This window comes from Pyxicephalus adspersus, chromosome 1 (genome assembly GCF_032062135.1).
Source record: "Pyxicephalus adspersus chromosome 1, UCB_Pads_2.0, whole genome shotgun sequence".
Lineage (NCBI taxonomy): Eukaryota > Metazoa > Chordata > Amphibia > Anura > Pyxicephalidae > Pyxicephalus > Pyxicephalus adspersus.
In genome coordinates this window covers 32,444,625-32,461,190 of record NC_092858.1, presented here as the reverse complement: position 1 = coordinate 32,461,190, position 16,566 = coordinate 32,444,625, and the positions used below count along the sequence as shown (strand labels likewise).

General features: G+C 38.4%; 1 protein-coding gene across 1 annotated transcript; it reads left to right on the top strand.

Annotated features, from left to right (window-relative positions):
• The first annotated feature begins 1,370 nt into the window (after positions 1-1,370).
• LOC140344788 (keratin, type II cytoskeletal cochleal-like) lies at positions 1,371-10,679 on the top strand. Its single transcript, XM_072432030.1, has 9 exons — positions 1,371-1,793; positions 2,374-2,582; positions 3,247-3,307; positions 3,389-3,484; positions 4,573-4,737; positions 6,097-6,222; positions 8,336-8,556; positions 9,207-9,241; positions 10,314-10,679. The coding sequence occupies exons 1-9, from the start codon at positions 1,371-1,373 to the stop codon at positions 10,418-10,420; spliced, it is 1,443 nt and encodes a 480-aa protein (XP_072288131.1). The 3' UTR covers positions 10,421-10,679.
• The last annotated feature ends 5,887 nt before the right edge of the window (positions 10,680-16,566 follow it).

Sequence of the window (16,566 nt, the reverse complement as noted above, 5' to 3'; positions counted from 1 at the left end):
ATTTACTAAAAGAATAGAAAAAATACACTTAGAGAGTAAGTGTTTACTTACCAGAGTAAGGACCCCCTCACATTTGTGTGGTATGGTAATGTGGATTATCTCTTGCATTACTGAAACCCATGGTAGTTTTTGTCAGTGCGATGTGGTGCCAATCATTTCTAATGACACCCCAAAGCACATTGTCAATGCACTTGCATTGCAGCATACTACAATGCACAGTAATATACTACTCTACATTGTGGTGATCTGCTTTGCAAATATGGTGCCTATCCTTTTTTTGTGTGGTCTAGTACATCACCCTATTTAAATGTATGGGCTACATTTCCACAATGCACATTTAGCCACAATATTACAGTCAATAAGGCAATACACCAAACTAAAAATGGAACCAATAAGACAAAACAGTTTTTTCTCTAAATACCTAACCAAATACAAAGACATTAAAAAAAGTAGGATTTTTGCTTAATTGGATGATTATAATGGAGGTAGATTCATTTTATTATTGTGTTAGATGAAAATACACTTTGAAAATTAAAAATTCAACTTTCCTATAGTAAAACAACCCCGCAGTATAAGTTAATCATTTTTTTTTAACTTTAAATTTTGGATCACATTGTTGGAACATTTAGGAGCTGCAGTACATGTGTAGATTACAATCATGACCTTGATAAGAGATGAAAGGTAACAGAATGTAAATGTTACCTAATGATCCAATCTGTGTTTAAAAAAATGAATAACTTTGTAAAACATATATTCTTAAATATCTGTATTTGAACTTGTTTGTGACAAAATAAGCATGCCTCTACAAGTTTGAGATAAAGAAAATTTAGGGACAAGAACATAATACTAATTCAAGAACATCATAAAATAAGGTCTAATTAGTTTGACATTAATACTTGTTTCTCTCACCAAACATTTTATGAAGATATAAAATGAAGACACCTGGTAAAGGAAGTAAGACAGAGTTAATGTGACACAGTATGACAAACTAAGGACTAGAGACCCATAAAAGCACATTACAAGCTGACCCCTATTTAAGTAATGAGTGTGAATGTACAGAAAATGAGGTGTGCTCCATTACAGACAAAAGTCATCAGCATTAAGAGCTTTTCATCTTTACAAACTCTGTAGGTGTGTTTTATTTAACTGTTCTATTAAATTTCATTAAATCAAGATAATAAGAATGTAAAAATGCCAAAGTTGAAACTCACAAGATGCAATTACAGGGTCTTAGTGCACATTAAAGTAACCAGGCCCATCTGCAGTGAGTATATAAAATGAAAGACATTCAGGACTGCATTCAAAGGGACCAACTTATACCTTGTTCTGTACTCTTCCTTAGAGCTCACATCCCAATCAGATCCTCAAAGATGTCTCACCACTCCGGACATGGCAGCCACAGAAACTTCACCTCTTCTTCAGCTTGCTTGCCAGCTGTAAGCAAACACAGTGTTGGCTCCATCAATACTAAGAAAGTCTCCGTTGGCCACAAAATGGTTCCTTCATACAGCAGCAAAAGTGTCTACAGTGTTGTGTCTGGTGGACATAAATTGTCATCTGGACTGAAGGCTGGACATGGATACAGTTTTGCTGGAATTGGACATGGACTAAGCTCAGCAAGCTGTGGATTTGGTGGATCATTTTGTTCTGCTGGTATTACACCAGTTACAGTAAACCAAAGTCTCCTGGCCCCTCTTAATTTGGAAATTGATCCCACCATCCAGAAAGTTAGAATCGATGAAAAGGACCAAATTAAAGGACTGAATAACAAGTTTGCCTCTTTCATAGATAAGGTAAGATAATGTACTGCATGTAGTAAACTGCAATGGCGCAATTTTCATGCAAAGTAGATTACCTTTATTGCCATAACTGAATGGCCTGTAAACTGATTAAAAAAGTGGGTATATCTTTATTGAGTTTTATAATTAGCTCTTGGCTCTTTTTTGAGCGCGGTTAATTTAATGCTGAGATGAGACACATCAGAATACATTTCCTCTCCACCATACATTTTAATCAATAGTTAGAGATAAACCACCTAAAGGAAACTTGTTGGAATAGGGGTACCAATTGCCAACTTAATTTTTAAGCTGCAGTCTCTGGGGAAGTGGCACAATTACTTACCAGCAGTTTTCTTTGGAATGATCATACATAATTTTCTATGTGCCTATAGTTCTACCATGAAAACAAAAAACATTTTACTTTTTCTTTTTATTAAATACATAGAAAACATGAACAAAGTTAGGAGTACTAGACGATGAATATCAATCCTTTATTTGGCACTATTTGGTTGATTCTATTTGGTCTGTTTCTATGTAGAATCAACTTGATTGTGTATTTAGTTAAAAAGTTAAAAGTGATTTCCCTCTATGACAGGTAAGATTCTTAGAGCAACAAAATAAGATGCTGGAGACCAAATGGTCACTATTGCAAGAGAAGAAACCAGCCAAGAGCCACATTGAGCCCCTGTTTGAAGCTTACATCAGCAACCTCAGGAAACAGCTGGAACATTTAGGAAGCGAGAGAGCTCGTCTGGAGGCAGAAAGAAGAAACATGGAAGATGCAGTGGAGGAATTCAAGAAGAAGTAAGAACTTTGGGAATAAATTTAGCATAACATTATCTAAGAATGTGTGCATGATAACGGATTGACTTTTATTTAAATCATTACAGGCAAGCAATCAAGACTGGACTTTACAAGGGCTAGGTTTATAGTTTGTTCACCCTAGCTGTATTATGCCCTCATTTTCCTAGCCTTACAATAGGGGCAGAAAACATGTAGGAAAAGATTAGCTTAGCATTAGAACTCTTTCTTTCTAGCAGGTTGGTTATGTATAGATGTATAGATTCATTCAGTTCATGATAAGTTGTAATATATGCTTTCCCTAGCAGCCATGCCACCCTAGGCCACAGTCTATGTTAGAAGAAATCTGGATCTCAGTATAAAACATGGCAAGATGAGCTGCTATGCTTTAAAAGTATCTAAGATTTGGTTTGTTTCTAAAGTGTTACTTTGCCATACTTAGCCCTGATTTAAATAAATTACCAAGCCATACCCAGTTCAAATGTTTGTTCTTTAAAGTACAATCTGCTGATATATTTAAATGTACATGTTTTGTAATCCAAACATACCTTAGGTTCCCAGTCTGGAAATGCTAGGAAATCCATACTATCATGTTTATTGCACTGTATATTTGACATAATAATGAAAACATTGTTTTACAAAATTCTTATTGTTTCTAACTCAACAGGTATGAAGAAGAGATCAACAGACGCACAGCTGCAGAGAACGAGTTTGTTGGCCTTAAGAGAGTATGTACAGGCAAAGTTTACATATTACACTACCTAAAAGAACAAAAAGGACTTTAATCATTAGTATTATTTACCTTTTAGGATGTTGATGCTGCTTTCATCAATAAGGCGGAACTGCAATCTAAAGTGGACTCCCTGACTGATGAGATCAACTTCCTTCGCACACTCTTTGATGCGGTAAATTTTTGTTCTATTGTAGTTAGACTCAGCGAGTCAGGACGCTGCATTACACTTAACTTTATAGGTTTTCTTAAGTAATATTTCTCTGTTTGTTGATTGGGCTAGGAATAACAAGGAAGTGGCAAATCTAGTCTAACACAAAGTTATATAATATATACAGTATATAGTGTTAGGTTAAAGGTTGGGTTAGGGAGAACTGAGTTATATGTTTTTGTTTTGTTTTTTAAGTTACAGTTCCTCTTATTTCTATACAAACTATGCACTAAACAGGATCATAGTTTAGAAGTGCTTACAGAACACACAAAAATGTCACTGTTCAATGTAAGGAGCCAATAAATTCAATTTTAAATAAGTTTAAGCTCTAGTCTAGTCAAGTCATACAGGTTGCTCTCCTACACTGAAATGACTATCTGTACTTACTGCATACTCTAAACTACTATCGGGGTGCATTAAAAATGTGCAGCAAGTTAGTAAGATCTCCCTATATTTCTTGGCTTGAGAACCTCAATAATCCAGGCCTTTCATTCAATGGATTTCAGTTATTCAAATTATGGAGGCTCAGCATCACATGTAGGCATTATCTTGGTCGGTTTCCATGAAAAAAAATGTCCTACTCACATGCCCACTACTAAAAAATTACATTCATCCTTCAAGGCATTTTATAAGCCAGGAAAGGCAAAATACAAGCAGATTTACCCTGGAACATCTTTAACCAACCTTTATGAAAATAGGAGCGCTCAATAATGTACAATGTATAAAGTTATCAGCTAATAATTATCCAACATCCTTACAGATGTTATATGTGCGCTACATTGTTCTAACTAATAGGCCAATTTACACCTCCAACACTTGCCATGAATGTGAAAAAAAATTAAGGGTGGTCACACACATCACATTTACTTATTACCCACTATTTGTATGGCTGCATAACAACCCATCATCAGTTAACATGTTCCTAACACACAGGGTCCACGTCTTTCTGATAGTCTGGGACTATATTATATAGCCAGTTTTTTTTTGGAAACTGAGTCCAGTGAAGTCCTTCTTTACCATAACTCTGTTTGAATACCCTTGTTTTCCTTTAGGAAATTGCTCAGCTCCAGGCTCAGATCTCCGATATTTCAGTAATTGTGTCCATGGACAACAGCAGAGACCTGGACATGGATAGCATCATAGCTGAAGTCAAAGCACAGTATGAGGAGATCGCCAACAGAAGCAGATCTGAGGCTGAAGCCATGTACCAGTCAAGGGTGAGTGTGACTCCAAGATTCACAGGTAGCTATCTATAAGTATATTTGTAGGGCAGTCCAACACAAAACAAAGACATGACCATACACTTTGCAACTTGGCCGATTATTCTTTGAGTTGACTTATTGTTCTCTAACAAAATAGGATTTGCCTTGTTTAGATGAACTCTCTACTGAAGAACTTTTACATAACTTTCTGTCACTCATTAGTCAGATGTCAGCTACTGATCTGCAAAATTACCCTCTATTCTTTGTCTAAGCTACTCTTTATCAGTGTATTTTTATCAGCAGTACTGAAGGAAAATCTACCCTCAGAGTTGTTTTGCAGGAACAACCCTTTTAAACATCATGAAAAGCAGTTTCTGTGTTTCATTTTCCCATAACCTCTTCAGACTGTCATTGTATAACTAAACAAGGTGGTATCGTTGTAATATGTAGTGAGTCACAGCATTGTCTACCACCATAGTTTGAACACGCAACAATTTTTACACTGTCCTAGGCATGATGACAAATGCTGATGTAATACATTAACCAAACTATTTCAGGTCAGTGCAGATGAAGATTGCACGCAAGTGATATGAATAATAATAATACTTATAGTTAAGAAATATGGTGATGCTGCCTCTTTCAGTTGTACCATTATTAGAATAAGTACATACTGTACACTTCCAAAGGTAGAATGTACAATGGCATCTAACATATAATGTCCATAGTAAAAATCTTCTTTACTGAGTTATTGGGTTCCCTGCATGCTTTTTTAAAATGTAAGCAGGTCCCTTTAGAAACCTCTTTGCTGTCATTTGCCCTTTTTTGTGCACCTTAATTTGCCTTCCAGCTTTGTTGCAACAGCTTGGCGCACACTTTTGATCCAGCATGACTGTGCCTCTGTACCTAAGGCCAGGTCCAAAAAATGACATGATTTTAAAAAAATTGGTGTAAGGAAATGTGGGTGGTCTATATGAAGCCTTGAGCTTAACCCTATTTAAAAATCTTCGGGAATGACTCGGATCCTGACTGTGAGTTGTTCTTTTGGCTGTATGGGCACAAATTTTCACATACAGAATCCAAAATCTTGTAAAAAGCCTTTCCAGATTAGTAGTTAAGTTCCAAAGGGAAAGGAGCTCTATAATACCATCTATGGTTTAAGAATAAGATGTCCAAAAACAACTTATTTGTGTGGTTCCATGTACACCCCACCTGCCTAAATAATTAACTCTTGGTTCTTTATTGATCTCCTCTAGTTGGTTTTTATAATCCCTATTCCCCAGTCATAATTGTAAATGGATAAAAAGGCACTAAATGGGGGTATCTTGACTTAAGTGTGTGACCCTAGGTCTGCTTTATTAAAACTTTCTTCTATAGTATGAAGAGTTGCGTATGACAGCTGGAAAACACGGGGATGATCTGCGCAATACCAAGCACGAAATCTCTGAACTCACTCGCCTGATCCAGAGACTGAAGGGTGAAATCGAAAGTGTCAAAGCACAGGTAACATTGCCTTCTAAACACGTACTTTTGTTTTAAATTAGATTGGCCCATTGGTAATCATGGCTAATTTATCATTTCAACAGTATGTCAAACATGGCCTACTGCTACATTAGTAGGACAACACTTGTGGATGACTCTAAGCCATGGGGATTGGAGGCGAGAGGTTGCCTGAAATCTGACAATGGCTGCTGTGTCAGCAGTTTGATATCCTACAGTTATGTGTGTATAACAATATCACATTTGTATATGTAATATTGTTATCCATATCACATTTTTAATGAATTCTTATAATTAGGAGGAATTAAAATTTTGCTAGAGCTGTTTGATACTAAGAGAGGTGCATGAGTTAGGGTGCCATAGGAAACATTACGGTGTCCCTTAACTCCATCAGTTTTTCCCTTTTAATCTCCCTCTAAAGTATTATGACTAGTGATAGCCCTACTAACATTCACATTATTTTTTAGTGGTTATCAAGCTATAAAGAAACATTAAGTTATTTAACTGTTTTTAGCAAATGCTATTTTTACCTGCATGACAGGTGGTGCTGGGATGCATATAGGTGGCATTCTTTGTTGTGGCTATACATATGCCATTGAGTGCAGGAATTTGTCAGGACAGCAGAGGTTCCCTCTCCTCCCTGTCAGGGGTTCCCTCTCCTCTACATGAGTCATGCTCAGCTAAATGAAGGCGTAAATATACAACATTTGTAGGTAATCCAGACAAATAAAATGATTTACTAAAAAGTGTTCAGATGTAGCATTAGCATGTTAATACAGGTACTCCTTTTTCTGATAAGCTGAAACACCAGATATAAGCCCCATGATATCCCCGTTTATTTGAGACAATGATTACAATAACAGAAAAGAGGTGGAACGAGTTTAGATGCTAGGTGAGGCATGGGAGAGCTCGTAAATTGTGATGATTTAACATTACTCAGAAAGTTACATTAATTTACCTTGTCATGCATGCATTTGCTTCAACTGACACTCACTGTGAGACTTCACTATGAAATGTGAAAAATGTGCCATTCAGACAAAATTGTCTTTTTCACATTAATACATGTCCGTCTGCACTCTTAATCAAAGGCACGATTTAAATTTTTAGGTTTGTTGTTTTTCTCCTAACCTATTTAAAGGTGCGCTTGAAGCAAAATGGAAAAAACCTTGGGTACCACACAGGGAATTAAACTTGTCTGCTCATATCATTCATTTTCATCCAGACATTGCTGTATTGTACTTCTCTGCGCCTCTTTCTGTTATCTGTAATCCAGTGGTCTATGATATACATGGAGGCTCTGCCCAAACGCACCCACGTGAAACTGATTTTCCCTCTTAAACCTCTATTTGGTGCATACTTTTTTTTTACTATTTACTAAGATCCGTATCAATGGTAAATACAATGGTATACAATGGTATTTAATCATCCTTTCTGTTTAATGTTATTAATTCTATAAATTCCATTTTCACATTCATTGATAAAGTGTAAATTAACATCTCTAGTCAGCAAAATATTCACAACAGTCAAAAAAAGTAATATTAGTTTGGTCATCTTAAAAAGTTAGTGATGACATTCCCCCTGTGATTTTCTGCTTGATCCTGCAGAGGGAGGTATACACTAAAATTTGGCATGACACCAATCAAGGTACAAATATACTGTACATACATACAGGCATATATTTTTTATTATAGTTACTCACTAGATGGCAGTGATTTCATATTTCCTTTCAGTTTTGGCATAAATGATAAAAGAATATGCAAGCATTTCTTCGTGTAGAATGTGCTACATGGTATACATAGAACATGTGTGTTTTAAAGAAAATAGAAGAACAGGATATAGATAGAATATCTATGCATGTAGTGAAGCTGGCTAAGTAGTTCACATTGCAGTACAGTATGTTCACTTTGCAAACTGATTTTTTACACTGCTGACTTGAATCATCCAATCATGTGAAAGAAAAGTTCCCTTTGTTTAGAAAGTAAGGATAAGCTGTATCATCCTATCATGTGAAAGCAAACATCCTGATAGTGTTTACTTTCCCAGGACATGATTGGGTATTCAGAGAAAACACACATGAAAGGACATTAACTATGTCATATGTGTTTTTGTCATTCAGCGTTGCAAACTGGAAGCTGCCATAGCTGAAGCCGAAGAACGTGGTGAAGCTGCTGTTAAGGATGCCAAGCATAAGCTGGCTGAGCTGGAGGCTGCTCTACAGAAGGCCAAGCAGGACATGGCTCGCCAACTGAGAGAATACCAGGAACTGATGAATGTCAAACTGGCTCTGGATATTGAGATTGCCACCTACAGGAAACTGCTGGAGGGTGAAGAGGGCAGGTGAGCATACATGTTTAAATGATGAATATATATATTGAATATTGAATGCAGAAGAAGACTGGACAAAATGTTGGAGCTACTACACTCACCTCTTTAAAAGTTTACTTACTTCTACACAGTATAGAGAAAAAAAGATCCAATACCCTGTACTGTCTGACACACAGCACTTATCTTATGGATCTAAACATGTGATTGTACCTAATGCTAATTTTGGTTTCCCCCTCTGATTAACCATTTGTTCTAGCCATCTATTAACCATTTGTTCTAGCCATCTATGAGTTCTGTCACAGTAATGCTAAATAGGAGCAATAGGACAGATTATGAGATTCATTTATTGTAAATGTGTAGTTTAAATAAGAAATTCCTCCTTTTGCTGCTGTAAAGTAGCACTTTGAAAAAATGCTAACTACCCCTGATTACCCTGGATTGGTGAATACAAATATTGTGTTGCCAACATATATACTAATTTACACAAACTACTAAAGGAGACAATGACAACATTTTTGCCAAGTAATGGATGCAAATAACAATGCATTAGCGTATCTTTCATATATGTTCATTGTACTTCTTTAGTGTAAATACAAAAGTATTAATAGGAATAGATGTCAGTTAAGTTCTTATGTTATTATATTATCTGTTTTACCTTGTAGGATGGTTGGAGAAGGACATGGATCTGTTAGCATCTGTAAGTAAAAGAATATTATTTATCAGAGTTGATCCTGATGTTTTTATTGGGAATTTCATGTATTTGTATAGCCAAATTTGAATCAAACTTAATTTGCTATTTTTGGTCATATACACCTCCAATGGGCTTCTGGGAGAAATAAACTAAAGGTTGCTCCAAGGCTGCTGCAGTTACCTGGGCACTTTAGCTTAAAGTGGAACATAACCGAAAAAAAAGCTACAATCAGCAATTTATTGTAGAACAGACATGCTACGTCTCATCTGCAGTTAAAAAACAAGCTTACCTCCCTGTTCACTGCCTTTTTGGAAGATTCATTATGCTTAGCATAAGTAGCTACATGTACAATCTCAATGTGCCATGTGCCAGAATGAGTAGACACTTGCGCATGTGCAGGAGTTACGTCTTTCCAGCCAGGTCAATAAAAATGGTCAAAGATCTTGAATGCAGAAGACTGGACAAAATGTTGGAGCTACTACCACTGCAGCTCTTTAAAATTTTACTTACTAATATTTTTTTTTTCAAGCTGGAAATGTTACTATGTTTTTCAGTCCAACTATTGGGTAAAATGAAATGGACACAGCTAAGTTAATTAACTATATTTTTTTCAATTGGCATATCTATTAAAGTATGCAAAGTTCATAAAAACTTGTTTTGCAGCATACAGGCAAATAACATGCAGATCGATGGTATGCACATTGGCTCATGCTGAACCCTGTGACAGGTGCTTTTCTGGTATTGGTGAAACTCCTTGGAAATACCAGTGAATATGTGACATGAAATGCAGAATTAAACATATGGTATAGCTGCAGTCCATATTTATTTTATTGTAGCTTAAGGGAAGCAGCTGCTAGTGTGTATGATTCACCTATTCCTTCCCTAGCTACAGGAATTTCTCAGTAGGTGTGAAAACTATGTACCAATGGCTGTGCAAATAAGCCTTTATAGTGGGAACAATAAAGGTGAACTAAAGATTTAAAGGGTATATTTCAGTACTACAGAATTAACAGGCATCATTTATTTTCCCCACTTACTTTTACATAGTATACTATAACTCTGGCTTGTTTGTTTTCAGCTGTAGTCAGCAACACTACAGGACACAGTGGTAGTAGCCAGCACCACCACATTGGAGGATTCAGTTCCAGCAGCCTTTCCAAGGGGAAACATGGTCATCACTGCTAGATGGAAGACAGAAAGCTAAAACAATCATTTGAATATCCAAGACGTTCTCCCATTATTTGCACTGTACTGAGCCTGAATTTCCTAACCTGTGCTCTAAACAAACTTTAATGCCATCACTAATCTCTTCTTGTGTCTATAATACTTTGGCATTCTCTGCATGCGTGTGCCTCAAAAAAGAAACTCTGTAATTATATTTGCTATCCATAACCATGCACTTTTCTGAACTTCCTATAATAAAGCATTAGTTGATTAAAGCAAACATTTCTATGCCTGACATTCTTAAATATAAATTATCAATATAAGTTATCAATAAATCTGAGTATATCTAAGGGATGGAGTCTACACCCTGAGGCAACTGTTGTTCTGTCATAACACCATCATGCTACAATGAGAAGAAACACACCTTAAAAATCTTAGATGTGAGTGCAGCTCTTATAGAAGCCTTTATTTTCTTAGAAATCATAAGAAAAAAACCTTCATATTGGATATATCACAAAGAATGCAACTCTCCAGGCCCTCTGCCATCTGGGCCAATAATGGTTACTCCATACCTTTCAGCTCTTAGAGAAAGGAAGAAAGTGCAAAGACAAATACCAGACCAGCTATCAGGGAAGCCATCTGAAATTGCTGGGCCCCATACTAGGTAAACTTCCTGGCACCCTTCTCCATGTTTAGAAGTTCCTACATTACAAAACTCAAATTGATGTGATTGGGGCCTGATACTGAAGTAGTCCTTGCCCCCACCGCTCTTCCCAAATGGCCGCCCTGCCTGCTATGCCCCTATTTTGTATACCCTAAAAAATTAATACACAAAAATGACAAGCATTTTTTAATCACAACTATGTTTCCATTAGATTACATTTCCAGAATAAAACAATAAAACATGGAGGGATCTAAATATAAAGTAGTAAATCTGACATTGACCAAATATTCTCTAGTAAAGAATCAATCTCTCCCTCTGAAAACATATGGAGCTGGAAGTTTCTCCACCACAGAATGTCTAGTGAATTCAGATACACTGTTTATATTAGCACATAAGAGGCTAGATGAACAGTATAGTGTAAAATGTTACACTGTTTATTAGTTAAAAAGTGTACATATCCAAATTAAAAGAGGGACAACTGAGTAGAGACAGAGGGACTTGGGTATGAAAGAGGGACAATCCCTCCAAATCAGGGACAGTTGGTTATTCTGAACAAGGGGCAGATATTCTATGGTCTTTCTTTCTAAAATATCAGTAGACATGGGTATATTCAAAGGACTCAGATCACTTTGAATCCAGTGGACACTTCCTATTTCTTGATATAGTAATATTCAACCTCTCTCTTTCTAATAATATTCATCCTCTCCCTATCTACTGGTATCTCCCTATCCTGAAAAACCCTCACTAGACCCCTCCCTACCTTCTAGCTACCGCCCTATCTCCCTTCCCTCATATGTTTCCAAACTTCTTGAGCGCCTTGTCTTGTCCTCCTCCTCCTTCTCTTTGATCTTTCCTCTCTGCTTTTGACATGTTGATCACCCCCTTCCAACCCAAATCATGCGCTCCATTGGTATCAGTGACACTGCTCTGTCTTGGTTTGCTTCCTACCTGACCGCTCCTTTCAAGTTTCTTTCAATAATATTTCCTACTCTCCTCCCTGTTGGTGTTCCCCAAAGGTCAGTCCTGGGACTGGTTCTCTTTTCTCTGTACACCTCTTCTCTCGGTAGTCTCATATCCTCCTTTGGCTTACAGTACCATCTGTATGCTGATGACACTCAAATCTATCTGTCCATCCCTGACCTGTCTCCCTCAGTCCTGGATAAGGTCTCATGCTGCCTGTCAGCCATATCATCATGGATGTCTGACCGATTCCTGAAACTCAACCTGGATAAAACAGAACTCATCATCATCCCCCCTCACACACACACATTCCATGACATATTTCTAACTGTTAACACCACTGTTATTCGTCCATCCCCTCAGGCACGTCTTGGCGTAACCTTCGATCCTGCCTTCTCCTTTTCCCCCCATATTTAGAACATTTCCAGGTCCTGTCACTTTCACCTGTGCAAAATCTCCAAAATTCGCCCCTACCTGTCCCCAGACCCCACCAAACTCCTTGTACACGCTCTTATCATCTCTCATCTGGACTACTGTAACATCCTCCTCTCTGGTATTCCACTAACCTGACTCTCTCCTCTACAATTTATTATGAATGATGCAGCCAGACTTATCCATCCTTCCCACCTCTCCTCTTCTGCTGCATCTCTTTGTAGTTCTCTTCATTGGCTTCCATTTCACCTTAGAATCAAATTCAAGCTCCTGTGCTTTGCCTTCAAATCCCTCCACAGTCCCAACTACCTTTCTGACCTGACAGAAAAATACTCTCTAGCTGCTCTATTCACATTTATTGACCTACTAATGTCTTCCTCCCTCATAACCTCAGCACACGCACGGCTCCAAGACTTTTCTAGTGCTGCCCCAATTCTTTGGAATGGTCTTCTTCGTCCTATTCCGTTTGCTCCTACTTTCTGCTCATTTACCCTCCCCAGCGGTAAACCCAGAATGTGGTTCAGTGTAAAAAAAACTGTTGAAAGCAGTAACCCCAAGCCACACTCGGGGTAGCTAAATCAATGACAAATACAACGTTACCTGGTCCGCTGGCATTCTCCTTTGTTTATTTTCATCCTGCCCATCCTCTTGCATCCTCTGGCCGGCGTCCTCTGCATCTGATGAGTCTCCTGGCAGTTCCAAGTGACGTTGGTGCGTCTGCCTGACCTCTGACCATGTCTCTGCCTGCAGCCTGCCTGACATCTGCCTGGATTCTGACCACGTCTCTGCCTGCCGCCTGCCGGACCTTTGATCACATCTCTGCTGCAGCCTGCCCTGACCTTTGCCTTGATTCTGACCACATCTCTGCCTGCTGCCTGCCCTGACCTCTGCCTGGATTCTGACCACATCTCTACCTGCTGCCTGCCCTGACCTCTGCCTGGATTCTGACCACGTCTCTACCTGCTGCCTGCCCTGACCTCTGCCTGGATTCTGACAACACCTCTGCCTGCTGCCAGCCCTGACCTCTGTCATGGCTTCCAAAAGGAGTCTCCCAAGTCAAGCTGCTTTTGAACAACTTGCAGACACAGCGAGAACGACTTGGAACTGCTGTAGGAGTCAAGAAGCAGTGATTTGCCTGGAGACCTGTCATCGGACACCAAAAGTGAAAGCAAAGATTCTGTCACTGAGGGTAGAGATTTTCGCACTTGGTGCTCGATTGACATTGGTCAGGCTAAGCCAGTGCCCCCAAGATTCCCATTTACTGGTTGGCCTGGCCTGAAGGTAGAGATGGAACACAACACCTTGGCGTACCTGGAGATATTTTTAAATGACAAAGTCATTCAGAAAATAGTTAAGGAAACCAACAGGTACGCCTAGCAACAATTAGCTGCTACACACACCAGGTTTTCCGGAAGCAGGAAGTGGAAACCTGTCACCGAACAGGAGATGTGGCTTTATCTGGGACTAGTTATTCTCTAGGGAGTGGTGGGGAAACCCCTGCACAAGTGGTATTGTTCCACGAATAGGCTGATTGTTACATCCTTTTTTGGCACAATCATGTCAGAATATAGATTTGGCTTGATCATGAAGTACTTCCATTTTTGTAATAATGACACTTTTGATGAGACCACTCATCCTGCACCTGAGCTCAAAAAAATTTAGGAGGTCTATCAGATGATCCTGGATAACTTCATAAGCAGCTATGTGCAACAAAGGGAAATAAATATAGACGAAAGTCTAATGGCCTACAAGGGGAGGCTCAGCTGGGTGCAATACATCCATGTGTCTAATGGCCTACAAGGGGATGCTCAGCTGGGTGCAATACATCAAGAGAGCACGGTTCGGTGTGAAATCCAATATGCTGTGCGAATCACCAACAGAGTATATTTGGAACTTTCTAATATACACTTGACTGTGGCATGCAAGAGTCTTTTCTTACATAACCTCTTCCCATTACCACTCGAAACTCATACCTTCTATAATAAAGACAAATTCCAGGTATAGTGAAAATGACCTTTGTTTGGCCGTTTTATTGATTACAAACTTTTAACATTAATTAGGGCTAACCGGCGTGAAATGCCATTCATGTTCGCCAAACAGCAGCTCAAGGTTGGGGAAATAGTTGCCTGGCAGAAAGGTAAAATGATGGCCCTGCGATGGCATGACAAGAAGGATGTCTGCCTTTTGAGCACTGTGGATTACACCACCACTGCTATGACAAGAACAAGAGGTGGGAAAGAGATCCTGAAACCACAAGTTGTCTTGGATTATAATAGCACCATGGGAGGAGTTGACAGAGCCGACCAGGCGATGATTTTCTATCTGTCCGTTAGAAAGCAACAAAGGAAGTATTACAGTGTTCTCCCCGGCCCCTTTTAGCAGGGTGCACCACCCAGCATTTTCCAGTAACCACCCGGCTGTTTTTGGGTGGTTACTGATGAGTTGGGCCACAATACCGGGGCCGCCATCCGCCTGCAATTCCTTCCCACCCGGCTCAAAAAAATTTCTGGGTTGAGCACTGTATTATAAAAAGATCCTTAGAGATCTTGTGAAACAATGTTTGTGGAATGCCTACCTTCGCTTAAAACAAAAAAATGACAGATCTGTACCTTACCCCGATTTCATTTGGAAGGTTTGTGAGATATGTTTGAAACACCAAACACCACAAATGGGTACAGATGTAGTTGGATGGAGTGCTACTACAGTGGCAAATCCAGAACGCCTGACTGGTCGTCACTTTATGGAGCATGTACCACCAAGCGCAAGAAAAGAAGCGCCAACAAGAATGTGCGTGGTGTGTTGCTCTTAGCGGGAAACTCAGTTCTACTGTCCGAATTGTGACGTTGGACGTTGTGCTGTACCTTGTTTTAAAATATACCACACCCAGGATGTTTATTAGTTTATGAGATAAATGGTCTGCTTTTTTTGTGTTTTTTAGTTAAAGTTTATTATTAAATTTAATTTATTATTTTGACAATTTTGTGTTTTGAGTCCGGTGAGTTATGCCTAAGAATTACAGGCCTACAATGTAAAATAAATTATCATGAAAAACAATGTACCACGTATATAAATCCAGACAGAAAGGAGGTTAAAAGCGCACTCAAAACCCATCTTTTCAAACTTGCCTACCTGTCTTCCTCTGTCTCTTAATCTCCTGGGTGGTTCATTTCTGTCTGGATTTATATCTCTAAAAGCAGTACATTGTTTTTCATGAAAATTTATTTTATAGTATAATAGTATGAGTATATTAAGGTTTAAAACACAAACTCATGTCAAAATAATAAATTAAAAATAATTATATTTAATTTAAAAAAAATTATAATATACTCATACTATTATATTATACTGTAAAATAAATGTTCATGAAAGACAATGTACTGCTTTTACACATATAAAGTTATAGTTAAATATCTGAGTGAAATCTGTGGCCTTGCTACCTCAAATCTCACGTTTTGCAAACCTCTGAAGGGCCCATTCACACCAATCGTGTTCACTGTTGTGTTTTTAAAGAAGGTTCATTATTGTGTATGGATTAGGGGAGACCATTCATCTGAATGGGCTTCCTAACAAACCACAAAGAACAGTGTGCATGCAAATCATACATGCACCATTTTCAGCAGTACAGTTCAGGTTGGGCTGCTTTGCAAAGTAAAGGAGCTGGAATGCTGGATGCTTTTGGGTGCCATTATTCACGGACACACCTAATTTGTGTTAGCACATCGCAATTGTGTTAATAGGCCTTCATTAAACTAAGACAAAGCCTCCACTGTTCATCCCTCCAACTGATGCAGGCCCGTACTTATAAGGAAAATGCATACCTCTTTTGTAAGTGCACACCATCATGCGAAACCCCAAAAAACCTATTCTATATCAGCTAAGTGGACTTGGTACCCAAACAGGGACTCCCGCTGCATTCTAACATGCATGTTGCATCCCATTTCCCCCACCTCCATTAGTCATCCTTCTTTCATCAGTTTTTACATCCTGGTATGTTGTATTTTTTATCTTGCTTTTGTTGCTGTTATTGTTGTTGAACACCCAATAAAAATAATTGAAATAAAATGCATACTACAAGAAACAGTCTAATACCTTGACACACAAAAAACATTAC

Coding starts and splice junctions, on each gene's coding strand:
- LOC140344788 (XM_072432030.1), top strand. CDS start 1,371: ATGTCTCACCACTCCGGACATGGCAGCCACAGAAACTTCACCTCTTCT. Junction 3,485..4,572: donor TTCGCACACTCTTTGATGCG/GTAAATTTTTGT, acceptor GTTTTCCTTTAG/GAAATTGCTCAGCTCCAGGC. Junction 8,557..9,206: donor CTGGAGGGTGAAGAGGGCAG/GTGAGCATACAT, acceptor TTTACCTTGTAG/GATGGTTGGAGAAGGACATG.